At 38.8% G+C, this 27,581-nt stretch overlaps 1 protein-coding gene across 6 annotated transcripts in view; it reads right to left on the bottom strand.

Annotated features, from left to right (window-relative positions):
* The window catches only part of PALLD (palladin, cytoskeletal associated protein), a 408,251-nt gene that overhangs the window by 184,408 nt on the left and 196,262 nt on the right, over positions 1–27,581 (bottom strand). For all 6 annotated transcript variants that reach the window (XM_077868505.1, XM_077868503.1, XM_077868504.1 and 3 more), the window contains 2 exons: positions 16,332–16,451; positions 13,538–13,880 (listed from right to left, as the gene is read on the bottom strand). In XM_077868505.1, the coding sequence (XP_077724631.1) occupies positions 13,538–13,880; positions 16,332–16,451 (463 nt within the window). The remainder of the gene's footprint in view (positions 1–13,537; positions 13,881–16,331; positions 16,452–27,581) is intronic.

Raw genomic sequence — 27,581 nt, 5'->3', positions numbered from 1 at the left:
GTGCAAGTGTGCCATAGTGTCCTTTTCCAAATATTTTAATAATTAATACTGATTGCTCATATTTGTATAAAGTCTCTGAAATAGTTTTTTGCAGTGGAATAATCCTTTATTTTGAAATGTCATATCAATATGAAACATGTCCAGGTTATATAACTAGTAGCAATAAGAGTTTCTAGAGTAAAAAATGTCAAAAATGTCTACTTGTTCTAAGTGTGAGATGACAACAACAGCTTCTATTGGAATAAATATCCAAACTTTTACTTGCCTTTATTAGGGTTGGAGTACCTGGTGTACGGTAGATGTCTCTTGGCTTATGACTGTATATAAGGGTTTTTCAATTTTTATAAATTCCAAGATAGTTGTCTCACCTCTAAACAGTATACTGCAGTACATGCTAAATTCACCATGGACCCAGAAATGAATAATTTCCTAGAATATGAAATGTTGATGTTTATAAATTTCATATGAAACTAGAACATGGAGGAAATTTGACACAAGGAGGGGGAAAAAAGACCTGTCGATCTGGGATTATATCTGACAGATTGCTCATAACTAAGTGGAGTTTGCTTAGCAAGAGGAACATGCCTATTTTCTCATATCAGGCAAAATTAATTTATTCTAGTCTACCCAGAGTATACAGTTCAAAACGATAAGGATCTGGGAGAAAGACATGAATTCAAAAGTTCCATTTATACATCTGCTAGACATCAACAAAGTTGGTGTAACTTCTGGTCCTTTTCAGAGGTTATGGTCTTACGAAAATGTCAATTTAACTCAATCCAACCTCCCATCCAGCTCCATGACACAGAGTTAGAGTCCCAGGATGGGCTCACCAAAACATTCCAAATTGGCCCATGTCTTAGATGACTCCTACAAGCATGAACCCTCCGCATTCTCATTCCATCCAAATCCAGATTTCTATGTTTGGGGCCTGAACTGGATCCAGGTTCAAGTCTGCATATTTGCCTGCCTGCATTTCGTCTACTCCAAGATCTTCCAGTATGAGAAGACAGCAGATCAGACACAGCACCAGATACAAAGCAAAAGCATAGCTGCTGCTCATGATCTAGCTCCAGGCGAAACTTCAGAGTCAACAAAGGGAGCTTTTGTTCGTTCCCTTGTTATAATGCAAAATAACAAATGCAAATTTCTTTCAAGCTGCCTTCATGGTGAAATGGGGACCAGGGTCCTCAGTGTAACTTAACTTTCAAGTAAAAGGAGGTTCTGCAACCACCTAATTGCTTTTAGTAACCTCCTCCTACCAGGTTTCAGTAAAACAAAAAATCCTTTAATAACTTCTCTCTAGTAAGGCAGCTGTTTAGTATCAGAAAGCCTTAATAATGACACAACCAAATATAATTCTGCTTTTTAATGGTAGAATAATTAGAACAAACATGCAGTGGAACTCTTGCTGTTATTCTAGAATGCTTCATCATCAATAATCCTCTCTTCTCTGTGTAAAACCCCTTTGTGATACAATACAAATAAGTGTAAACATTTCACATTTGTTTTAAAGGATGCCCTTTGAAGAAAGCAAGAGCTAAGAGCTACAAGGGAGAGGAGGGCATGAGACATGAAAATACAATCATCCAAAGCAAGGATTTACCCCATGGCTAAAACTATTTGGAAGACCAAACTATAAACTCAATTTTAGAAAGTACGGAGAACAAAAAACATTTTTACTTTGCAAGGCATTGTACTCAGGCCATCTTTTATGGCTTTTTTTTTTTTTTTTTTTTGCTACAAACACTGCATATAATGATACATTCCTGAAACCAGATGGCATATGAACTATTTCAACAAAGAAATGAGGACAAGAAAATATTTTGTGGTCTTTCCAGAAATCTTTCACAACCTTCATATTTAATGCCAATTACTAGGAAAGCAGCAAGTTTAAAATTATAGCTGAGGCATATAATTACCCGTATTTGACCTATTTATAAACTCTTATGAGGAAAAAGAATACTAGATAGCTGCACCTACTCTTTTTGGTTCCTGACATAGTGAAGTAAAAATATCTAGATAGTATGTCAGTGACTCCTTGGTTTTACTAGCTTCTCATCAGGAGGTTCGCACTGGAATCCCTTAAGTGCTACCTACTGTAGATACCCACATCATTCCATTTAAATAAAAAACAGACCTAAGGAACGCCATGAAATGGAGCAGGGCACAAAGCAAATACATTCTCAAGGTTTCTGAGTTGAGATGAGGTAGAGCAAACACAGTGGGAATGTGAATGCAGAAATTAAGTAGATGGATAAATTTACTGGGGCATTTCCTCTGAGCAGCAACAAAAACCTTTTACAATCAATGCACATACTAACAAAAGCCCTCAGAAACGGAGCCCAGATGTCCATCGACAGATGAATAGATAAAGATGTGGTGTATATACACACAATGGAATACTACTCAGCCCTCATAAACAATGAAATCTTGCCTTTTGCAACAACAGGGATGAAACTAGAAAGGGATTAAGCTGAGTGAAGTCAGTCAGAGACAAATACCACAGGATTTCACTCATATATGGAATTTAAGAAGCAGGATGGAGGAGCATGGAGGGAGGGAGGGAAAAATAAAACAAGATGAAATCAGAGAGGGAAACAAACTATAAGAGACTCAATCATAGCAAACAAACTGAGGGTTGCTGGAGGGGAGGTGGGGTAACTGGGTGATGGGCAGTAAGGAGGGCACAGGATGTAATGAGCACTGGGTGTTATATGCAACTGATGAATCACTGAACTCTACCTCTGAAAATAATAATACACTATATGTTAATTAATTGAATTTAAATTTTAAAAAATATAGAAACCTGGGGCAAGAAAGGACAAAAAAAAAAAAGAAAAGAAAAGAAAAGAAACAGAGCAGGGAGTATTATACCAGTGAGAACCTTCATATCCAGAGGTCAGAAGACATGAACCTAGTATACCAAAGTTTGAGATTCAGCAATTAATTTATAGTTCTCTTTTGAATAATGAAGCAAATTTATGTGTTTAACATATAAGTGATTTAACCAGCCAACCTGTTTCATGAAAATCTGCACAGTTTCTTGAATTAGCTTAATACATGAATTATTCTTAAAACCAAATGAAAGCATATTTAATACCTTGCCACATATGGAAAGGTTTTCAAAAATCTACATCGATTCCATTGTTATCTACAAGGTTTGTATAATCATAACTTTAGTCAAGTAAGGAAGCAGTCATTCTTAGGTTTGTTGAGAAAATGAATCATCTGCTTTTACACATGAAATAGAAACCAACTAAAATAAACCTCCCTGTTACTAATGTTCTCACCATTAGGTGATATATTAGTTTGAATGAAAAACTTACACATTAGCAGAAAAAATAAATCAATGGTAAAAAATTGGCAACCTCACATATTTTTAGCCTGAAGCATAAAGAAATAAATTCTCCAGTAGTAAAAGTTGAAGACACAAAGTGAAATTCAATATATATGGATGAGAGACCTGTTAATTGAGAACAATTGTTCAAAATATTCAAATATAGGAAATAGGCTTGTTCAATAAAAACGCAATTCAAGGTCTGCCTTGAATAGAAAAAGTTAGCAACTATAAAATGGTAGTAACAGCAAAAGGGAAAATGACTCAGAGGGAGAATGAAATGGGAAGGTAGGAAAAAGGAACAGTGGTTGTGATTAGAGGACTCTCAAAATCTTAAGAACCTCCAAGTGCGGAAGGAATTTAAGACATTATCTATTTGAGTGGATAGTTGAAGTGGAAGTTAGATCAAAAAAATAAGCAGCAATCTGGAGCAAGAAAGAAAGAAAAAAAGGAAACAAACAGAGCAGGCAGTTATTATACCAGTGGGAACCTTCACATCCAGAGGTCAGAAGACATTAATTATACTGGAAATGGCTCTATCAGCTTCTAACTACAAATAATCTTCATGAAATAACAGCAAGTGATCCTCCAGGATATTCTCGTTCTCTCATCCTCTCATCTTACCTCTTCGGATGCAAACATCTCCCCTAAAGCTGTCTCCTTGTTCTCCCTTCCCTGGTGGTCATCCTTCTCCGGATTCCTTCTATTGTCTGCAGGATTCTTTGACTGTTTCTAACCAACAAGGACACTTTCTATTCTCATTAGAAATGCTTTTGTCAGGACACCTGGGTGGCTCAGTGGTTGAGGGTCTGCCTTTGGCTTAGGGCGTGATCCCAAGATCTGGGATAGAGTCCTGCATCCGGCTCCTTGTGGGGAACCTGCTTCTCCCTCTGCCTGTGTCTCTGCCTCTGTGTGTGTGTGTGTGTGTGTGTGTGTGTGTGTGTGTGTCTCATGAATAAATAAATAAAATCTTCTTAAAGAATTTTTTTAATTAAAAAAATGCTTTTGTCTTAACTGAAATGTCTTTCTTTGATGATGCTACTAACTTCATCACGATCTTCTCTGAGCATGGAGGGCTCTGCATGCTCACCTGTCTCCAAAGCTATTACAACAGTTTTGCCTGTCATTCACCCAACATCTGCTCCTTTTTGAAGTCTATGTGCTCCACCTATATCACTCTCTCTTCCTTGGTTGTCACCAACAAGCTCAGCCATTTCCTCATTTTTCTCAATGACTTTACCATTTAGCCTTTCATTTCCTGCCATCACTTCTGGCCACCATCCATGTTAAGTTCTTTCTAACATCTTAACTTCATGGTTCCTTGACCACTTCCTCTACTGCTATGACCTTAACTTCCACTTCAACTATCCACTCAAACAGATAATGTCTTAAATTCCTTCAGCACTTGGAGGGTCTTTAAGATTTTGAACTTTCAGAGTCCTCTAATCATAACCACTGTTCCTTTTTCCTATCTTCCCATTTCATTCTCCCTTTGAGTCATTTTCCCTCTTGCTGTTATTGCCATTTTCTTGAGTCATTATCTCTTTCCCCCTTAAGTCCTGATCTGCCTTTCTCTGCTTTCCTTTCTGATGCCACACACTGCTTGGATGAGGATTTCGAGGACACTTCTCAAGGATCATCACATTAAATATTATAGCATCTCCATCTTGCCAGTTCCTCCCTTCAGAGTAAAGATTATGGTTGAAATAAAGTCACAAAATATGCTCATTGACTCTAATATGTGTTCTCACTTTTGCTAGGAAATGGCATGGCACTCCTTTCTTGGTATCCTGATCACCTCTCAGAGTTCTCTTCAGCCTTTTTCACTGTTCTTAATCTCACACTTACCATAATTATCCTTCCTATTTCAGCAAATGTCTTCATCATATATCTTACTGGTAATATTGTTATTTGGCTTAGCACTTCAGTTTTCTGTTCCTACATCTTTTCCCCTTCCCTGCTTCTTCTTTTTTTTTTTTTTCTCCCTGCTTCTTCTGAGGGAAAAGTTTTCATCCTCCTTCCTGTGGAAGGCCTTGTATGGATTATACATTAAATATCAATCTTCAAAACAGTTGGCTTATTTTCAACTTAAAGGTGAAAAATTATCTTATTCCTGTCACTTTTGAGATGTGCAATTGAAAGAATGGGAGTTTTGGTTGGTGTGGGGATGTTAGAGTGTTCATGGAGAAGCAAAGTCATTCTGGAGTTTAGGACATTTTCTGAGGAGGGCTTCCAAAGGTGGGTCCTAGAAACCCAGATGGAATCCTGAAGCCACTGGCTTCTAGAAGAGAGAAGCTCCAACTGGGGAAAGTGAGAATATTCAGTACCAGAACATTCTGCTTTCAACTGTGCTCAAAATTGAACTTGGATACTCTTATGGAGAAGGGAGCATCTATGATGAAAAGAAGAATGAGCTGAGGTTAAATGCAGAAGGGAGGATGGTGCAAACAGAATTGGAAGTGCTTATTTCCTTCAAAATACCACTTTGTAATTACAAATGTAATAAACCTTAGTGTTGAAAAGCTGAAAAATCAGGACTACTTAACAAGAAAAGATAATCTCAAAACTCCACCAAAGAACCAACGGTATTATTTTGATATAATTCCTTCTAATAAAAACATTTTTAGTTGGTTTAAGTTTTTCTCATAAAATTGATATTAAGCTGTATATACATACAATTGTTTCTAGTTTTCTGGGGCTTAACACTACGTTGTTATTTTGACATGAGATCCAAGCATCATCTCTGAGCATACTGCTCATATATGGCTCCATCTGATTTCTGAGCTGAGCCCTGGCCCTTCCAAAAGGCCACTACCCAGCAGGGACTTTAATCAAATTACTTTGTAATCACTAAAGGAGCTCTCGTACATACTGAGGCAAGATGAGACGGAAATGTTGAAGAAATATTGCACCATAGTTTTACTCTTTCATGGAAAGCATCTATTATTTGAGATGCACATATAGGATTTCTTGTGGATGGTTGAGGACCACCTTTGAATGCACACGGGGTATCTGTAAGTATTTCCAACTATATTTTGGACACAAAATAAGACTACCAGCCATAAAAATAAGGACTCAACCTCCTTTTGGAAATGTAATTAAACATTATATTCACCAAAACACTAGCACAGCAAAGTACTATTATAGTACTATTATTCTAATATCTAAGAACGCGACACTGTATCAGAGCCAATTTTTACATGAAAAAAATCACAAGGAAAAATACATCAAAATGTTATTCCTTAGTTAAAAGTTTCACACTTCAGGAAGTTCCTTGATTGAATTTTCCATTTCAGGGAAGGGTTGTTTTTACAGTGATCCAACACCAACACTGTTAATGCATAGTCATCATCATGTTGTATTTATGAAGAGCCCATATCTGCATGCATGGCCAGGTGCTACAAGATTAAGGCCATGATCTTGCCTACATTCCTTATTCACCATTTTCCAATGTGCTTGGTGAATGTGTGCGTGTGTTTGTATAGATGTGATTTTATAACAAACTGAAAACACTACGTTCTGCTCTTTTTGCCCTAATATTATTTTGAAGGCTCTGCTCGTTCCATAGTTTGCACTTTCACTGCTATTAGACTGCTTCGTTATTTGACTAGACTCAGCAGATAACAAAAACCATTTAACCAGAAATGGAAGTCGCTGCCTATTTAGTCTTCAGGATCAAAAGCAGAATGGCTTATCTTCCAAATATTAAATTAGGAAGAGAAGGCAACTGGGTTGCACTGAAATTAACTTAGGAATTAGTCATTTGCCTACAACATTTACATAACTTTAAAAGATGTGTAGAATTCATTGGTGTATTCTTGCCGATATGATCTTAGCGATCACTAAACCATATATTATTCAAAGGTAATGCTTTTGTCTTTTTCATCTGTGTGTCCTCAGCACCCAATACATTGCTGATGCTCAATTAATAGTGAATGAAAAGTGTTAGATTTTTAAATACATTTATGTACACTTAAGACCTCTCTATAATTGCTTGATGATTATACCTCTTCAATCTCCGTTGCTTATTTTGCCTCAAACTGTTGCGCTTATCCTCTCCTTGCCTGTGTGTTAAACCTATAAGGTAAGGTTTACAGAACATAGGAAACCATTTATATTCTAATGTCAGTGATATAGTGAGTTCTTACATCCCAATTAGTAGAGGGTATTTATTCATGAGAGACACACATAGAGAGGTAGAGACATAGCAGAGGGAGAAGCAATTAGTAGAGGTTAAAGGATGGAAAAATGTTCAACTCTCTAAATTATACTGACCAAGCCGCACGTTGGAGTTCGAGCAGCCGTCCAACATCAACAGGGCAGGAAGGGAGTAGCACAGAAGCTCTCAGTCTTTCATCAAAAGTCTGGCATCTGATGGGAGTGTTAACATGTCAAGTACACACACCTTGAACTAGCGGTTTGATTGTACTGTGGCCAACTGACACTGCAAGTATGTACTAGAGAAGGAAAATGTCCTCTCAGACCTTTCAAATGTCTCACTTTCTCCATGATATTTTAAAGTAAGATGTTAATGAAAAAAAAATTAAAATGTTAATGAAACACAGGAGAAAAGGAGGAGGAGTTGAAAGGGTCCCCAAATTGAGTAACTTGGCTGAACAAACTTTTCCAATGTCATTCTATTCCATGGGATTCTTATTTAGTTCTTCATATCATTCTGTATAAGGTAAATGAGGTCAGCTGGAAAAGTATGATTAAGTAGGAAAACTCTGGAACTGATGAGGTTTGAAAACAAAAGTCTCAGTCCGTCTAGGTATGAGGTTAAACGGAACAAACAGGCTTGCTCTAATCGTAGGAGAGCTTGCTCTTCCTTTTCGTTGGTCTGTTCCTGCTTCACTCATTCAAAAATGTTTTTGATCATGTCAGCCCTGGTCTAGGTCCTGGTGAAAAGGCAGTGAAAAATGGTCAAGGTTCCTATTCTCAAAAAGCTCGCATTATAATAGAGGGGCAAAAGCAGTACACATACTAACAAGAAGTCAATAGGAAGCTATCAGAAAGAGTTACATGCTATGCGGTCATTAAAGAGGATGATTTATTGAGAAGAGCCAAGTTTAACAGCTGGAGAATTAGCATTAGATTGGGTGGTTAGGGGAGGTGGGGACATTAAGCTGGGAGCTGAAAGCCAGAAGGGGCCAGCTACTAGTGGAACATTCTGGGGAGCAGAACATTCTAGGCCAAGGAACAACTTGTGCTTGAAGTGTGGGGGAAACCTTAAGGAACTTCCAAATATAGCAAGCTGGGCATAGTTCAAACACTGCTAAAGAGAGGGACATGGGCTGCTCTCTCCTCCTCTTCGGTCTCTCCGATACACCATCCTCATTCTCACACAGGCAGTGAGAGGCCGTGTCTCTGATTTTACACAGTGCTGGTGATCACTTAGGGCTGAAGACACCGCTTCACTTCGTCAGGCCACAGCTGCGCTGATGTGACACACAAAACCCCCAGGGCCTCAGTATGAATGAGCATCTAAGACATGCCCCTCTCTTGAGACAAGAGCTGTGGGAACAATGAGGTGTCTAAGGGTGGGACTGAGAGGAAAGAGAAAGAGATGAAGGTAATGAAATGCCATCATTTCCAAAAGCCCGATTCAGCCTGAAATCATTTTACCCTTTTCAGATAGGAAATGACGATGCTTTCTCCTTAGAGGCAAGGGATAGAGAAAGCAGTAAGACCAGGACAAAGAGTTAAATCCATATCTAGCTTAGCTGTTGATTAGGCATGTTAAAAATTCTGGAAACATTTCGTTCTCATTCCTCCAGTCAAAGGGCATGGACTCTCAGGCTGAGGCACCAGAGTGGCAAGTGTGCATCGTGTTATCTGCTGACTTGTGCTTTCCTGGGTGCGAGGACTTGCCTGTTGGTTCGCCCTTCAGAAATCTCCCTTTTGGCTTCTCATTTTGCTTTCTCCACAGGTTTATAATCTCCCTCCCTCCCACAAGACAGGAAGAATATTAAAAACAAAGAAGCAAATGAGATTTGAAAGCAGCATGTTATTTAGATATTGTTTGGTCTAATTTAGGAGGTGAGCTCAGTGGAAAAACATGACCACAACCACGCTTTACTATATGTTTTGCAAATCACCTACTAAATTTGGCATTCCAAAGCTTCCTTCCAGGGTTTATTCCTGGGGATCCCATACATATCCATGCCTTTGAAGGACTGTGTTTTGGCAGGAATAAAGAGAAACAGGGATTTTCTTTCCTATTCACAAACTGAGCCCTATGTTTATTTTGAATCTTCAGACATAATTTGCAGGGAGTGGGAGGCAACAGACTTATCTGGGGTACTCCAACAAGGAAAACAATGTAACAAATAGTTCCTAAGGTAGGTTTGTATTTATTCCTTTCTCTTTTTCTCTGATAAGAATTAGGACTTCAGCACCATGTTGCTTCTTTTCTTTGCACTGTCATAGAAGATTATGAGTATCGAACACATAACTCTCATTTAGGAATTTTTCCTGTGTAGTATTCTAAGTGCACTTCTATTCCCACCGCAAGTGGTAACATTATGCCAAAAATCCAATGTGCATGGCATCTTCAGTAAGAAGAGCCTATTGAATCATGTTAAACTTCTACTTGAGGGACGGTATTTGACACAAAGACATTGAGAGATGCAGAAACTGAAGTGGATGTCAACAGGATGCTGAGCCAGGAAACTGGCCCTCAGGACAGGTAGGGCAGACTCGGCTGGAGGTCTGGGAGGCTGCAAAGCTACTGGTGAGGACTTCAGGTGGGATATAAGGGATCATGACTGCTAAAGAAAACAATTCTATCTTTCCAGTTTAGTCTTGGATTTTTTTTTTCTTCTCATCATCAGTACTGCAACTATTGAGAGAAAAAATGCAAAGAGATTTTCTTTTTGAAAATGATAATTCCTTAGCAATCTGACGAGTCAGGATGCCTGGGTGGCTCAGCGGTTTAGCGCCGCCTTCAGCCCAGGGCGTGATCCTGGGGACCCGGGATCCAGTCCCAAGTCGGGCTCCCTGCATGGAGCCTGCTTTTCCCTCTGCTTGCGTGTCTCTCTCTCTCTGTGTCTCCCATGAATAAATAAATAAAATCTTAAAAAACAAACAAACAAACTACTACTTTTTTTTTTAATTTTTATTTATTTATGATAGTCTCACAGAGAGAGAGAGAGAGAGAGGCAGAGACACAGGCAGAGAGAGAGGCAGGCTCCATGCACCGGGAGCCCGACGTGGGATTCGATCCCGGGTCTCCAGGATCGCGCCCTGGGCCAAAGGCAGGTGCCAAACCGCTGCGCCACCCAGGGATCCCAGAAACTACTTCTTTAAAAAAAAGAAAGGAATCTGACGAGTCAAACATGCCTTTTGGGTTAATTTATTCCAAGAGTAAATGTTTTAATTCCTACTATTTACCCCCTCCAAATTGTTTTCTATTTATCTGATTACAAATGATTCAGAAGAATGAAATGGCATAAAATATAGCCCCAAAATATAAGCCTCTCCTTTCTTGAAAGGGAATAAAATCACAGGCTAGTGGAAAAAGATTAGAGCAATGCATACTTTTTAACTGCCAACAGTAAGAGGCAAAATTTCATTTTCTCTCCAATGTCTGAAAAAGGAATAGACATGTGAAAGAATTTTAGTTGGTAGTTATCTGTCTGTAGTCCTTGTCAGTAATTTCAATGCCATTCTAAATTATTACAGATGTCATTCAATGGAATGATGAAGCATTCCTCCATCAATGGCTCACTTGTAAAACAATGAGAAACCTTTTCGGAAAAGACCATGACAATAGAGAAAGGATTGGAAGACTGGACTGAACCAGTAACACTAGTTCAACCTCAAAAAGGCAGGATGGAAGAGGAAAAGCAAATAGCATTCACTTTTTAATTTCTTCTGTATTGTTTGAATTGGCACATCAAGTATACATTTACTTTGTAATTAAGACAAATCCAAGAAAGTATTATACCTCATAAGAAAACTTTAAAATATGTATTTTGAAAGTGTTATCACATATTTTTATTTTCTACCTAGTAAACAGCAGGTACTAATACAATATGATAAGAATTAAGTGATACTCTGAGAATATATTTAAGCACATGAAGATTTGGGGGAAAAAAAAAACAACAACCAGTGGTAAAAATTGGTGTAAGTAATGTTACTTGTAAGCTACCAGGTTTTATTATTAGGTGATTTGCCTTTCCCTAAATTTCCTCATGAAGCAGAGTAAACCCTCTATTTGGATAGTAAGCAATAAAGTCCATTTTTCTATACCTTACATTGTATTGAAAATCTGGCTAATAGCAAATCACAGTTGTCACTCTTTAAACTTAAGCTACTCATCTTTTTTTTTTTTTAATTGATTTATTTGAGAGAGAGAAAGTGTGTATCCATGAATCAAGGGAGGGGAAAAGAAAGGAGGGAGAATCTCAAGCAGACTCTCTGTTGAACACAGAGCCCAACATGGGGCTTGATCTCACAACCCTGAGATCATGACCTGAGCTGAAATCAAGAGTGGGACACTCAACCAACTGAGCCACCCCAGCTCCCCTAAACTACTCATGTCATTGAACTCAGAACTCTTTGGTAGAGATACCCCACCCCCATCACACATACTAACATCCTTGTAAAGCAGAGCCATGGGCTAACAAGTTGCTGAAAGTCCTGAGATAAGAAGGGCTGTAAACGCCTGTTCACAGCTCTTCATGTTTGCTTTCCCGTGATTTATATCTAATTTATGACAGTCATTATGGTAGATACACTTCATTTAATCAATAGCACAGAGAAGTCCTCATCATTAAAAGTCTTTCCCAGGAGAGCAGGTCCCTCATTTCATTAAAAGCACTACAAATACAGATTCAAAATACAAAGATAAAAGGAGAAAGCAGTAACAATTAATTTCTGGGATGGAGCTGCCAGGGTCTAAATCTCTTTTAAGGCTGCCACTTTTCAGTTCATTTTACCTATTCAGCATCTCAGTGGAGCTGGAGCACAGGTATTAAATGTTCACCCTGTATCTTTTACACTACTGTATACACCACTAGTAGCCTAGCTGCCTGAAAAACAAGTTTGGCCAAAATGCAAAATTAAGTGCGAGGCAGTAATAGACAGATTTTTGAGAATTCAACACAAAATTGTCCAGAAGTTTCTTTTTCTAAAGTTGTCTGCCCATTTGCTAACTTAAGACATTTCTGTGGCTGATGTATTTGATTAGTCTAACAAGGCTCATGAAACCACTTAATAAACAAAGTGATGTGCAAAGGTAAGACATTCTAATTGAAACATCTTATACATTCTAACATTTCTAACAAACGAGCTGATAACAGGAGAAGAGTAGGCTGTTCAGTACTAGGGAAACAATAACTCCTAGATTCTGGTAAATTCATTCGAATGGAAATGTGACCTCATAGAGTAGACATTTTATATGATTCTGACATCTCCACTGACCTCTATCAAGGCAGTAATTCTAGGTCTGTTATGCTATGATAGAAACTATGGAGTTAATTGATTTCTGCCTCTCTCTGACATTGTAATGGCTCCATTCATAACAACTCTCCACTGTGTGGTGCCAACGGAAACAGCTCATGGAAGGTTTATCATCCTAAGAAAATAATGGATATCAAATATGAAGGTGGTATTCATGAAAAGAAGCAATTCTATGGAATTCCAAAGCTAAGTAAGCTGTATTATGTGGGGCACTCTTCTCCCTGAGGAGCCTGGTTATCTCTGGTTTCATTCCTCTTCCCCAGGTTCTGCACACGGAATTTCTAACCTCAGCTTTCAGTTTTCCCAGGATTATCTCTGTCAGATTTCCTTACTGATTCTTAAATTCAAAACACTTGGAAATGTTTTTAATAACAAACTCAAAGTAGGTCTCCTTTTCAATCACCTCTGGGGAGTGGCTACATCCTTGCTATACATTGGAAAGGCCACACCACAAATAGATATTTTTATAGCTGAAACCAGTTATAGCTTTCAGCAAAGGGTAGATTTAACCAAGTTTTCTCATTTACCTTCTTTATTTTTAGGCATCTTTTATATTTTTGAAGGACACCCAACCCCTCACATTGTTAGCAAGGTCACATCAGCTAGGGACAACTTGCCTGCAGAAAAGGCAACCTGCCATATAGTTGAGTCCAGGCAAAAAGTTTTCCCTGGCCAGAAAGGCAATTTAGCAGGGGTATGGAAAATATTATAAAACCATGCAGAAATACTCACAGTTTTGGTTTGGCAAGCAGAGGTGGTGGCTCCTTAGTGGGTGAAAGCAGGACAGCTGGTGTTGGAAGAGATTTATTACTGTTAGCTTTGCCGTTAATCAGTCCATTTACTCCATGGCTGGGATGGACTCCATTTGTTTCCCTCTCCGTAGAATTGAACTGCATCTGAAGGGCTGCCATGCTGAGTCCTAACTCAGGGCTGTTCACCTGCTGGATCTCAGATGGTTTCTTTGAAGCCAACTCAAAGGAACTCGTCTCCAAGATTGGAGGAGGAGGTGGAAAGTGTTGGAAGTGATCATTGTTGGATTCTCCCACTGAGTCATAGTTACAGTTTTCAGTGTTGGCTAAGGATGTGGAGAGAGAGGGAAAAATAAGAAGACGCTATAGTTGAACTGTTATTTTCATGCTGTCAGAGACTACCTGAAAATCCCTGTTCCCCACTAAGTAGTTAAAGAGGAGGCAGCTCTGCTGCCCTCATATTATCCACAAGCAAAGCCAGATGGAGGGTCTGGTTCTTCCAAATTGGTTTTCAGGGACTGCTACCTGTTTCATTTCCTGATTGTGCCCACAAGCAGAGAGATGAACTACCAATTCATCAACAAATTTCAAACAAGACCTAAACACAGAAGTTGGTAAAAAATGACAACACAAATAACATCAACTAATAATGCCTTCTTTGCTCACATTGCAATCCGCGGTTACGAATGAACATCCTACCCGTGCCTCACTGACATTAGCTCAAACTCTAAAGGCTTTCTGTGATGGGCAATGGATATTCTATTTAAACCTAAGGAAAATAAAATTCTGTCTTATGATCTCATACATAATGTTTTTCCAATTCAGATAATTGTCACGGCTGTAATTCAGTACCAAAGAAACTTACTCGTTAACTCTCAATAAACTGAAAACATCTTCCGATAAGATCATGTCATCCTTGGATTCCTCACCTTGCCCAGAGCCCAACAGAACTCCTGGAATGTACTCAAAAATCCTTACTGAGCTCAACTGAAAGCTCAAAAAATATTTGTTGATTATGTTTGGCCTGCAGCAGATTCACCTCTGGTGAAAATGGGAAAGACCGCATGCCAATTTTTGCCACAAAATTGTTTACAGACCAGAGTTTTTGGCTCTGTTGTTGGAGATGGCACTACTGCCAGGGCCATCTGACGGAGCAGTCTCAAGCCACCTCAGGATCAAACCCTGAAATCCTTCCTGCTCTGCAGCTCCAACTGTGGCACCAGACTTTCTGTTTCCTGTGTCCATATTGGCTCCATCACCAAACCAGTCAACTTTACATTTCTTTTATTAACCAAAAAAGCATTTACACAGTTTGCATTCCAATATCCTTAAGCCAGTCTTGTTTGTTCCTCTGCTGCCACCTAGCACCAACTTCTCACTCTTCTGAAGACATCAAAGTGCAGTTCAATTCTCCCCAAGTCTATCTCCTGCAGCCACAACCCAATTCTTGATTCCCTACTGTATGTACAATGTGCCAGGCTTGGTCAAAGTACTATTTTAAACACTACTGCAAAGTAAATAACAGTGATGAATCAATAAAAGTAAGTTAAAGTAAAGCTGATTAGTAAGAGGAGAAAATAGTCAACTAAAGACATAGGAAAAGCTTTCAGGTAGCCCTTGCAAGTGGTACATCTATGAGTTTAAAAAAAATACCCAGGGACGCCTGGGTGGCTTAGTGGTTGAGCATCTGCCTTCAGCTTAGCTCATGACCCTAGGGTTCTGGGATTGAGTCCTATATCAGGCTCCCCACAGGGAGCCTCCTTCTCCTTCTGCCTGTGTGTGTGTCTCTCTGTGTCTCTCATGAATGAATAAATAAAATCTTTAAAGATATATATATCCAGGGGCACCAGGGTGGCTCTGTCAGTTAAGCACCTAACTCTTAATTTCAGGTCAGGTCATGATCTCAGGGTCATGAGATCAAGCTCCCTGCTCAGCAGAGTCGGCTTGAGGTTCTCTCCCTCTGCCCCTTCCCCCACCACGCTCTGTCTCAAATAAACAAATAAATCTTCTTTTTTTAATTCAGATTTTTTTTAAAAAGATTTTATTTATTAATTCATGAGAGACACAGAGAGGGAGGCAGAGACACAGGCAGAGGGAGAAGCAGGCTTATGCAGAGAGCTGGACACGAGACTTGATCCCGGGTCTCCAGGATCACACCCTGGGCTGAAGGCAGCGCTAAACCACTGAGCCACCCGGGCTGCCCTGGCTAGTTTTTAATATTAGTTTTAACAGGATAATATACTGCTTTCATTTTTTTCCATATCAGAAAATTCATTTTCAATGAAATTTGATTTCTAAGATCTTCACAGCTTCTCCAAGTTACATTAGGTTTACCTTGTATTACTTTTTCAAAAGTTTCAATCATGGCTCAAACAATGATTTGTGCAAGGACCAGCTCTTCAGTTGGCCATTGCAGAGAATGACCACACCTCTGATTCAGAGGTGGCTTTCTGCTGTTAGCATGATTCGGAGTTAGCATGAGGATGTTAGGAAACCAGACCCATTGTTTCCAAGACCAAGCTGCAAGACTTAGAAAATAGCCCCTGTGTTCAGTTACTACACTGTCATTATCTTTTTGTTTTTCATCTCTACTTCCATTCCCCCTCCCCCAAAGCCTTTGTTTCACGATGAGACACTGGTTGTTAGGATAACTCCTGGAGTGGTAGCAAGCATTCCTAAGGGGTGAGTTCTCCTCTAGGGTAGTTCTTTCTGCTGTGGTGAACCACACACCAACTGCTAGGGAACAGAACCCAGTCAATTTTTTACTCTTCACATACCTGAGGTGACAATCAGCTGGGCAGTGCTGGTTACAGATCCATAATCATTTCTTGCAGAGCATGCAAAGATCCCTGCATCTTCGGGGAAAGTCTCAGCGATAACTAGGGTACAGATCTCCTCTAGAAGTGAAAAAAATAGAGTAACTCATCAGAGTGAAACCAGGAAGTCACCTTGAAGAGGTCAGAGCCTCTGCCTTTCTAAAACAAGCAAATTAGGTAACAATTACTATACGATCTCTTTACAAAGTATTCATAATAGAATTTTTTTACATTTAATTTAGCAGTTCAGCATCATGGCCAAAGCTTGGGAGTCAGACTCATTCTTTGTGACTTTAGACAAGACCAGCCTTGGTTTCCTCATCTATAAAATGAGGACAATATATCCCTAATGGGGCTATCTGTGAAGATGAAATGAGATGTTTGCCAAGTATATAACTCTGCACTTGGCATATGAAAGATGACCAGTAGCTGCCAGTTCTGTTCTCCTCTTCCCTAGTTTAGTTGAGTATATGGGGAAGTTTTTTCACCTACAGTGCAGATGCTTTTTATGTCTGCTCAACTGAGAAGCAATTAGCAGGGAAGCTCAATCTTCTCTGAAATGCTGACAATAGGGAGAAAAGAACAAAATATGTAGATGCTGGGCCTGCACACAACTACCGTGGAAGCTACTGTTATATATTGTGGCAGTATTGGATTGTATAGCATGAAAAGCCCAGACTCTGGCACCAGCTGCCAGGGCTTGAATAATGGACCTGCCATATCTTGCCTTTGTGACTTTAGTCAACCTCCACTTATGTGCTTATCTGTAAAATGGAGAAAATAACGAACCTACCTATAGGGTATTAATCATGCCTCATAAAATTAACTATCACAGGGATACCGTGGCAGATGATGACCATGACAGTGACAATACAATACCTGACTGTAACAAAGCTCTCATCAGGCACTAGGTACAATTATCAACACTGAAAATAGATTTAATCCTTTTGTTAATCTCACATTTTAGGTTATTATTAGCCCATTCTATAGATTGGAAGCTAAAGTGCAATAAAACTAATTGATTTGCCAAGGTGACAGAGCTAACAAGTGGTAAAATCAGAATTCAAGCCAAGTCAGGTTCCAGACTCCACACTCTTAAGAACCACCTCCTCTTGTGATGGGCTATACACTGTGTTTGGGACACTGCCTGGTACATAATAAATGCTCTGCTAGCAGTAAATATAACCTGTTAGTGTTAAAAAGCCAAATCTAGAGTGTATTAACTACTTTTAAATTGAATAATTATATTTTATCAGTAAAACATATTATATTAGTAACAAAAGAAGTGACTTATTTTTGATTCCCACAGAGACTCTATTGATTATTCCCATATTATGTGGGCAATGTAAGACTTAGTATTGTAGACTTTTTGCAAGAATGGCTGCAATTACTGTCTTCTCTGCATCCACGCAGAGTGTGGATGAGTGTAATGTGACTCTGCAACTCCTTCTATCAAGTGGCACAATCTACTTCCCCAATCCTTAAATTTTGGCTGGCTGGCCTTGTGAGTTGCTTTATTCTAGGATACAGTGGAAGTGATGTTGGTCAGTTCGGAGTCAAAGCCTCAAGGGACCTTGTTTGCTTCTATCTCTTGGAACCCTGTTGAAATGCTAGGGGAATAAGGCAGTGCTGGTCACAGGAAGAGCTACATAGAGCAGAGATCAACCATTCTAACAAATAACAACCTAGACTAACTCATTCCCAGACCAACTCAAAGCTGACCACAGCCACATTGTTAGTCCAATGAGGTTGGCCAAGCCTGACACATACCATAGAACTACCCAGTTGAGGCCAAGCCAAATGGCTGACCCACAGATTTATGAACTAAATAAATGGCTGCTGCTTTAAGCTACTAATTTAGGGGATGCTGTATTGTGCAGCAACAGCTAAGTGATACAAGTGGAGAAGAGAAAATGTTTCTCTACCAACCTCCTTCTCTGACAGCCCGCTAAGAGAAAAGTTTTCTGACTTGTAGAATAATGTGTCTTCCTTCAATCAAACTATCAGTAACAAAAATTAGTAAATTTGTCTCAAAATATATTTTAGATTTCAAAGACTGAAGAAAAAAGTACCACCTGGGGGTAAAAAAGTTTTACCTTATAAAATGAAAATACTTTTATCAAAAGGATCTTTAAATATTTCATTTTAAAAATACAAATAAAAGTAATAAATATAAACAAATCACAAAGTATAAAACGAAGTCTTCCTTTATATTACATTCATTGACATTTATTTAATTACAAGTTACTTTAAATTCTTAATAATGCTGTTGCTTTGTTTCAAATAGCATTATTTTCTCTTTTTGAGATGATAGGATCCCTGAAGACTTCCTGTGTTAGATATGGTGAAAAATATTGGCTAATATATGACTCTAGCTTTTCCACAATTAACTGGAATACTTTTGGGGGCAAAATAATGTGACTACACTGGATTATACTGCAGCAGGTAGTTATATACAGTTATATACAGTGACATCAGGCCTCATAGGACTTAAGATGAGCTGACTGTGATGGCTCATTTCACATCCTACCACTGAGTAACACACTTTTGAAGTTTTGCAATCAAAATAGACCTTTAAAAGACACATTCAGAGTATCCAGTGCAAATGTAGATTTATATGTATAATCCTACAGAATTTTCTGGCTTTCTCAGTTTTTATCTAGGTGAAAACAAAGCCAATTGGGTTCAATATTAGCAGTTAATATTTACTTCCAATTGCTATAGTCTTGATAATAGGACAAAGAAAAAATTATTCAAGTTCTGAACCGAGGTTATATACTATGTTTTATTATTTCAATATTTCTATAAATCATGCTCAAATTATGACTATATCCTATAAAACAAGAGCTGTAGTGTAATGGGGTAGGAAGGTGTAAACTCAGGCATGCTCACCTTCGTCTCAATCAGTAAAGATTTGAGAGATATGGATACATTGGAAGTACACAATTATTATGCGATTAAAAAGTTCACAGAACAGAAGAAAAATAGAATGATAGCATGATTTAATCCTGCGTTTTGACTGTACCATACAGTACAGTTCTTGGCCTTCCAATTGAAGAGGAAGATAAAAAGTGTGGAAATAATTCAAGTTGGAGCTTCACATAAGATTAACCATTTGGAAAGTGGGATGTATCTGGGAAGGTACAAGGGACTGGAAATTTTTTAAACTAAATACATATGGTTACAGAAGGAGTTAAACGTATATTTAACAGAAGGGTAAAACCTAGTACATCACTGTTGTAGGGGATTTTAGAGACTGACTAGCCCAAATCTCTCATTTCTTCAGGTGAGGTTCAAAGTGATTGTCTCAAGGTCATGGTTAATTAATGCTAAAGTCAAAATGCTGAAATAGTCATCCTGCCTCCCACGAGCAAGTTTTATTTTTATTTTTCTACAGGACAAGGCCTTTCTAGTTGTTCTGCACTTTTTTCCTAGTTCAGGGGCATAAAGAACTCAGAGTAAAATGAGGCAAGAAAAGATTTAAGTTTCCTGAATCTGAACATTTTAATTACTCTCATTATCCAAGTAATTCAATAGGAAATTCATCTGCACAAGGAGATGTGCTGTGTGTCCTCAGAGATATATTAGAATGGGGGTACAATGTGGACATGCTGGTATCAGAAGAAATGAACAGCCTAATTATTTGACTTCTGGCGGAAAAGATCCTGACATACTGGCTGCCCTCTAGAGATGGGCTTCGGGCAGAGGTGGGTCACCTTTATTCCCTGTAGCAGATGATGCTGGGAGTCAGGAAAACTTCCCGGCTTTCAGCACCCCCAGGTGCTTCCTGCCTGGGGAACCATCGCCCAAGTCCCTGCACCATCTTGCCAGTGTCTGATGCTCTCTGGAAAGGTCCTCTCAAAACCTTGGATAATGATGATGATGATGATGGTGATTCATACCTGAAAAGATGGCAATTTCTGGAGACACTTGGATACCTGACACCAGTTCAATACCTGAGAATGCCTTAACTGTAAACATAGACATAATTCTGTGCGTTGAAACCTACATTGAGAAACAGGATAAAATCTCATCTAGCATGGATGATGTACAGTGGTTTTAGAGTGATGATCTTGACAATTTTAAGTTCTTTTTCAGGTTATCTAGGATTTTGTGATTTTTTAGTTATGGCCATTTTATATATGCCATATATATATATTTTTATATATATATATGGCAATATATATATATAATATATATATTTTTGTATATGCCATATTTATATATATATAAATATGTGTGTGTGTGTGTGTGTGTATATATATATATTTAAGCCTGAGCACGCGCGTGTATACGGTTGCCCCTTCGAAACCAGAGGGCCCTTTCGAGAATGAAATTTTATCTTCACCACATTCTTTCATGACTTTGAGGATAGATTACAAAGCCTCAACATGGTCACAGAACCCTAAATTATCAGGCTGCTACTACTTGCCTGGTTCCTTCTGGTCTCTCCCCTCCTCTCATTCTGAGCTTAGGGCATTCTGGCTTCCCCTTGCAAAGCCACATACCCTTACATCCTTAAGCCCTCAGCCTGATGTTTCCACCTAAACATGACTTTCTCAGAGAAGCCTTTTTTTATTAGACTTGGTCAGATCCACCATAATCTTAGGATGGCAGACTTTCCTTGAAGACAGCTCTCACAACTATAATTTATTGTGTAATGTCTTGTTCGTTTCTGGTACTTTGACTATAGCCTCTGTGAAAGCGAAAGCATTTGTTTTGTTCATGGGTATATGGCCAGCATCTCTTACACTGCAGGCTCTCCATAAATATTTTTGAATAAGTGTATGGATGAAATTTAGATTGCAGGAAAAAAGTAAGCATTTGCTTTACAAAAAGACTGTTTCAAATGTGAGCAAAACTCAAACTCATTTTATGAGTTTTCAGGAATACTCCTATTGCATAAAAGTATAGTCATGTACAGACTTGATGTGTGACTAAATATCTAGAAAAGGCTACAAACTCATGGAACAACGAAAAGAAAAGAGAAGAGAAGAGAAAGAAGAGAAGAGAAGAGAAGAGAAGAGAAGAGAAGAGAAGAGAAGAGAAGAGAAGAGAAGAGAAGAGAAGAGAAGAGAAGAGAAAAAAGAAAAGCATTGGCATGTTCTTCTACTGATCTTTATGTATTGCTCTGTCTCAGTAACTTTTACTAGATAGAATTTTAGTCAAATGCCCCAGAGGCTGTTCAACTTTTCTTCTCTTGGAAAATTTCATCCCAAAGTGACAATAAGCTCACATTTTGTTGAGAGAAAAGACCGTCATGGTTGTATGGTTCTGACATTATGAAAATGAAGAAAGCCATGAGGAAATGAGATGAGCTAGAGTGTAATATTGCATTCTCATCCGGTAGCATCTTATTTGAACAAATCTCTTTAAGACATCTGTAAAATACATTTTGTTGAGAAATGGAAATGAAGGAATGACTGCTTATGTCAAATAAAGGCAGTTGGAGGCTTACTTATCTGTATTAAAAACGCTGCCCATTTTAGAAAACGGAAATTTTTTAAGTTACCAATAAATCTATGATCCACTTTAATCCATTTTTCTTAAGTGAAAGGTTTTGATGGCATGTAACAAATTACTAAATTAGAAACTATTTTTGCTGCCAATAAATTGTTTTTTATAGTTACCTAAAAATTACTTAATCATATAAATATCTCTCAGAGGTCATTTCATTCAGATTTTTGATGTACTTAACACTTGGTTAAATACAAATAATTCTGTTTGCCAAACCTTGTAAAATGATGAGCCAGAGCAAGGATAATATTACTAGGGCCTTTGGGTAACAAGGGGACATTTTTATAAATGCTTTCCTTCACAGCCTTTATTGTTTTTCCCCTTTGGGGTCCAGCCTAACTAAAAAGAAATCTAGCTTTTACCTTCCAAACCACATGGTTTGTCTAATACAACTTTTTGTTGTATTTTTTGTCTAATACAACTAATTGTTTTATTTTTTTATTTTTTTTATTATTTATTTATGATAGTCACACAGAGAGAGAGAGAGAGAGGCAGAGACACAGGCAGAGGGAGAAGCAGGCTCCATGCACCAGGAGCCCGATGTGGGACTCGATCCCGGGTCTCCAGGATCGCGCCCTGGGCCAAAGGCAGGCGCTAAACCGCTGCGCCACCCAGGGATCTCAACTAATTGTTTTAATACAACAATTCAAAAAAGAAGAAAAAAGGAACCTGTACTAAAATCAACAAGATGAGATACAGTGTGGGTAAATAGAATGTTTGCATAAATTTTCATAAAGGATATTTTTTACAATTGCAAACTCTATCTTACATAGAGGATATTTCTATTTTTTAGAGGAATTTTAAATACACTGTTTATTAAGGAGTAACAATAAAACGAACCCCTATGCACTCATCATTAAGTCTAAGAAATAAAGTATTAGAAATACCTGTGTGTTCCCCAATTTCATCTTTCTTCTCCTTTTCCTTTTGAGATAATCAGTCCTCTGATTTTCTTTATGCTTATCACATACGTATCCTTCAAAAAATGTGTTTAGTCGGACACCCAGGTGGCTCAGTGGTTGAGCGTCTGCCTTTGGCTCGGGTCCTGGGATCGAGTCCCCAGCTCCCCACCGGGAATCTGCCCCTCTCTGTGTCTCTCATGAACAAATAAAATCTTTTAGGGCAGCCCCAGTGGCCCAGCGGTTTAGCGCCACCTTCAGCCCGGGGTGTGATCCTGGAGATCCAGGATCGAGTCCCATGTCAGGCTCCCTGCATGAAGCCTGCTTCTCCCTCTGCCTGTGTCTCTGCCTCTCTCTCTCTCTGTCTCTCATGAATAAATAAAACCTTTTTAAAAATAAAATAAAATCCTTTAAAAAATGTGTTCAGTTTTAGAAAATTGAGTCATAAGCTCAAGTCTTATTGTGTAAAGAAAAGACAAACCTATTTCTGTTAGAAAAAGTTCACAGGAACAATCTTGGGGTATAAACTGGCTTCAACTACCCTGTGAGTTTACAAAAGCCCCCACAGGAGTAACTGGCAGACGAGGTCACGAGTGAGTACAGGAGACCTATGGCTCACTCGGGGGGTGGGGGGCGGGGGGGAGGTCTGGTGGGGCTGAGTGTGGGCAGGGACCAAACAGCCTACAAGAATCGTTGGTGGAGTATTCCATCCTTTGTTTTTAAGTTCAATGTGGCCAACTTCCAAGTCTCAGCACCAGACCAAGTCAGGATGGTGGGGAGGGGATGAAAAGAATGTTCTCAACTGAACCAGGAGGCAGTGCAGGGAGGGGAGAGCACAAAAGACCAAGAGAAAGGAGAATCTGGGTCAGGCTTACTACCCTGTCATTCTGTCATCAGAGTAAAGGACAAAGCAGTGGTCCTTTACGCTGAAAGCATCAATGTATCTACCTCTTGCATCACACTCCTCCAATCCGGACTGGTCCTCTGTTCCTGACCCACAGCTGTTACCCTCCTGCGGGCTCCACTGGGCTCCTGCCTGCATCTGATCTTCTGCTTCCCATATGCCACATCTTCCTATTTCTGGGTGAATTCTCTCGCTGTGGTAGAGCACATCCTACATAAAGAGTTGTGGAGGAAAGCCGCTTGCAAGACACCTTGCAAGTCTGCAAACTCTTAACTACATCTGCATAAAGAATTGAAGGTTTGGCAGAGTATAGGATTCCAACTTGGAGGTAATTTTACTTCAGAATTTTGAAGGCTGGGATCCCTGGGTGGCTCAGCGGCTGAGCGCCTGCCTTCAGCTAAGGACGTGATCCCAGTCCCAGGATCGAGTCCTGCATCAGGCTCCCTGCATGGAGCCTGCTTCTCCCTCTGCCTGTGTCTCTGCCTCTCTCTCTGTGTCTCTCATGAATAAATAAATAAAATAAAATAAATTTTTGAAGGCTTTGCTTCATTGTCTCTTAGTGTCTCCCATGACTACTGAAAAGTCCTAAGTACTTCTAATCTTGTTAGCTTTATGGGACTTGATGTTTTCTCCCTGGACACTGCAGCATCCTTTCCCTGTCCTGGATATTCTAATTTCATGATGCACAGTGCTGTGAACTTATTTTCAGCCACTGTGCATGCTGCATGTCCTTTCAATCTGGAAATTGCTATCTGCTTGGGGAATTGCAAAAATTATTTCATAGATAATCTCTCCCCCTTCTTTGTTCTCTCTCCTAGAATCCCAATTATACATGTGTAGTCTACTTAAGCAGGTTCTCCAGCATTCTCTTTTTTTTTTTTTTTTTAAACCTTTGCTCCTTTATATTCCTTCTTGTCTTTCTGCCCTACTTTGTGGGACATTTCCTCAACTTTTTTTTCTGCTACCAACTCTTCATTCCAAGAACTTTTTGTTTTCCAAACATTCTTCCCCTCTTCTAAAAGCTTTTTACTTTTTGGACACACTGATTCTCTTATCTGAGAGGAGTGTTGTTTTGTTTTTACATTTTCTTCTCTCTGCAAGTCTGTTTTATCTAAGTTGCTTTTCAGGGAGTTGCTTCTTTTCTTCTGTATCATCCATGATAGATGTTTCTTCAGAGGTCTTTTTTCTTGTCTTACAGGTTGAGTTAATTAGAAGCTCTGAGAAAGAGAACTTGTCAACTTTGGCCTTCTCCCTATGGCAATGTGGATATCCTCTGTTGGAGAAACTCCCATATCACATGCATCGATTTTTTTTTTCTCTTAGAATGTTCAGATTGCCCAGAAAGGAGTCCTTTAGGCTCTGCCAGGAAAGGAAAGGCTCACAGGCCAGCATTCTAGAAGGTCAGTTCAGAAGGCAACTGGGAGTAGGAGCATTGAAAATTCAGAATTCTAAGAGTCGGTCAATTTTCTTTTTGGTGCACTCTCAAGTGTGCCTCAAGACTTTCTGTCTCTCCCCAGAGATTAAACCAAACTTCCTTGGTCTGTGGAACCCTAACTGTCTCAGTAATAGTTTATGATGCTCCTAAGTCAAGATATACCTAACAGCTTCATTTATTTAGTTATTTTGAAAGAACATGTAAGTATTTAGGTCTTAACAAGTTAGCTACTAAAACAAAACAAAAGTTAGCTACTGTTTGAAAAAAAAATACATATTAATTGAAAGACAAGTATTATTTTACTCCTAAATAACCACAATTACTAACTAATGAATGCATGCATGTGTACTGCAGAACTCTTGAGATCAGATGGGCCACAGCCAGCCTCATTTCATGTTCCACATTGATTTTCATGTGTCACTTGCTTTTTATCAACACATACACATCAAAAACTCAGTTTCAAAAAGATATGATGTCATAGAAAAGAATGTGGAGTGATCTAATGTTGAAATTCTGAACTGTTTCAAACTTCTAGTTGTATCTATCAGATGTTGAGTATCATTGCCTTTGCTTCAAAAATGTGAAACATTACAGCACCTCTCTCAATCTGATGTGGTACCCCAGGTTTGAGAACCACAGGTTTCACACAACCCACTTTTGTTTAGCCTACCATCTTAACCTGGACTTGCATTAAGCTTTGAACTACGTACAATCTACTGTGATCTCAAACTTCCTTACTATTGCTTTCCTGCAACTCGGCACATTAGCACATTTAACACATATAATTAACTTCACATTCTGAATCACAGAATCAAAACATGAACTCTATTATATAAGATCTAAGATGATAGGTGGCACTGGTTAGCAGAGATTCATATTGAAAGTACAAGGCACCACATTTTTATATCTATAATTTCCCAGCCAACAAGACACGGTATTTTTAATTTTGCATGCCATTAGACAATGCTATAGAAGTAACCCAATACAGTTTGTGGCTGTTTCCAGACAGCTGAGTAAGAGCCTGAGTATTAACAGCTGTCAAATGAGTGTTCTGTGCCCTCCACACCACCCCTGTCCCAGACTAGTCTTTGAAGGATTCAATCAGTATAAAGTCAGAATGTCAAAGAAAGAGGCCAGAGCAGGTAATATGACAAACGGATGTTGGTCTTAAGTAAGCTGACTAGCTATTAATTCACAAAACAGTCTGAAAAGATTTGTGATGCAAGCTGACTTCTGTCTAGACAGAGAAGGGAGTGTAAAACACATTAGACAGATACAACACAGTAGTGACAAGAAAAACCTGTTTCAGTCTCTCCAATGCATTAGGAGAGAATCTGCTAGCTAGCTCCTTCTTTATCTAAATATCTAATCCCTAATGGGGCTATAGTTAGGTCCTAGTGAATTTCAGTTTTCTATCTAGAGCTTTAACACATCTTACATATGACTTTTAAAAAGGAAGAAGAGTAAAGAGATAAAAAGAATGAAGGAGGGAAAAAGGAGATATAGAGAGAGAAAGGGAGAGAGGAAGGGAGGAGATGGGGAGAGAGATAGAGGGCATGCTTTAGACAGTGAGGGAAGAATAAGAGTGAATGTGTCAGAGGCCTGGAACAGAGTAGGAAGAAAGGGTAATAAAATCCAAATGCTTAAATATGTTCCTGAATTTCAAAGGCTATTTATGTTTTAGCATTTGGAAAACATCACTTGGCCCAGTCCTATAAAATTTATCTCTTTCCTCAGATGTATTGTAGTCCTGTTTTTTTCCTTTCCACTTAACAGTGGCTAAAAATGAGCTATCAGGGGAGCCAGTTCTTACATCCATTTTATATGGCTGAATCAGTTCAGTGGCCTAATGGATAAAGTAGTCAATCAGGTCATTTAAGGAATGTACACCATTCAATATATGTTGAATGGTGTACATTTCAACGGTCCATTTCAACGGTCCATTTCAACGGTCAACCTCAAGGTCATTATGAGGAAAACATTTGGCTACTAACGAAAGAATCCTAATCATGCCCAGTTTTGTCAGGCATGCCAAAACATTGTTTAAATACAAATATGTTTTAACATTTGCTTATTCTAAAGTTCTCACTCATAACAGCTCACAGAAGCAGTCACTTGAATAGCCATTCATGTGTTTAAAAGTTTTGTTTTAAAAAAATACGATCATGAAATTTATTTAACACTACATGCCAGTTGTAGATTTCCTGAAAGAGAGAATTTTAATGCTCTATTATGCAGAACAAAGGGGCAATTCCAGTTCTGTAGTTAGCATAATTATGGAGAATTTACCCAAGATTGGAGAAAACTAGCTGTGCTTCGTCTTTTAGTAGTTCCTGCCCATATACAAGTTTTTTTTTCCTGTATTGACAGATCCGGTTGACATAGTTCTGTACCAAGAAATATCTGTTTTCAGTGAATTCTATTATTATGGTTGGAACAGAGGAGTCTGTTTTCTT

This window comes from Canis aureus, chromosome 24 (genome assembly GCF_053574225.1).
Source record: "Canis aureus isolate CA01 chromosome 24, VMU_Caureus_v.1.0, whole genome shotgun sequence".
NCBI classification, from domain to species: Eukaryota; Metazoa; Chordata; class Mammalia; order Carnivora; family Canidae; genus Canis; species Canis aureus.
Note: the sequence above shows the minus strand (reverse complement) of the source record. Positions and strands in the feature narration are given on the sequence as shown.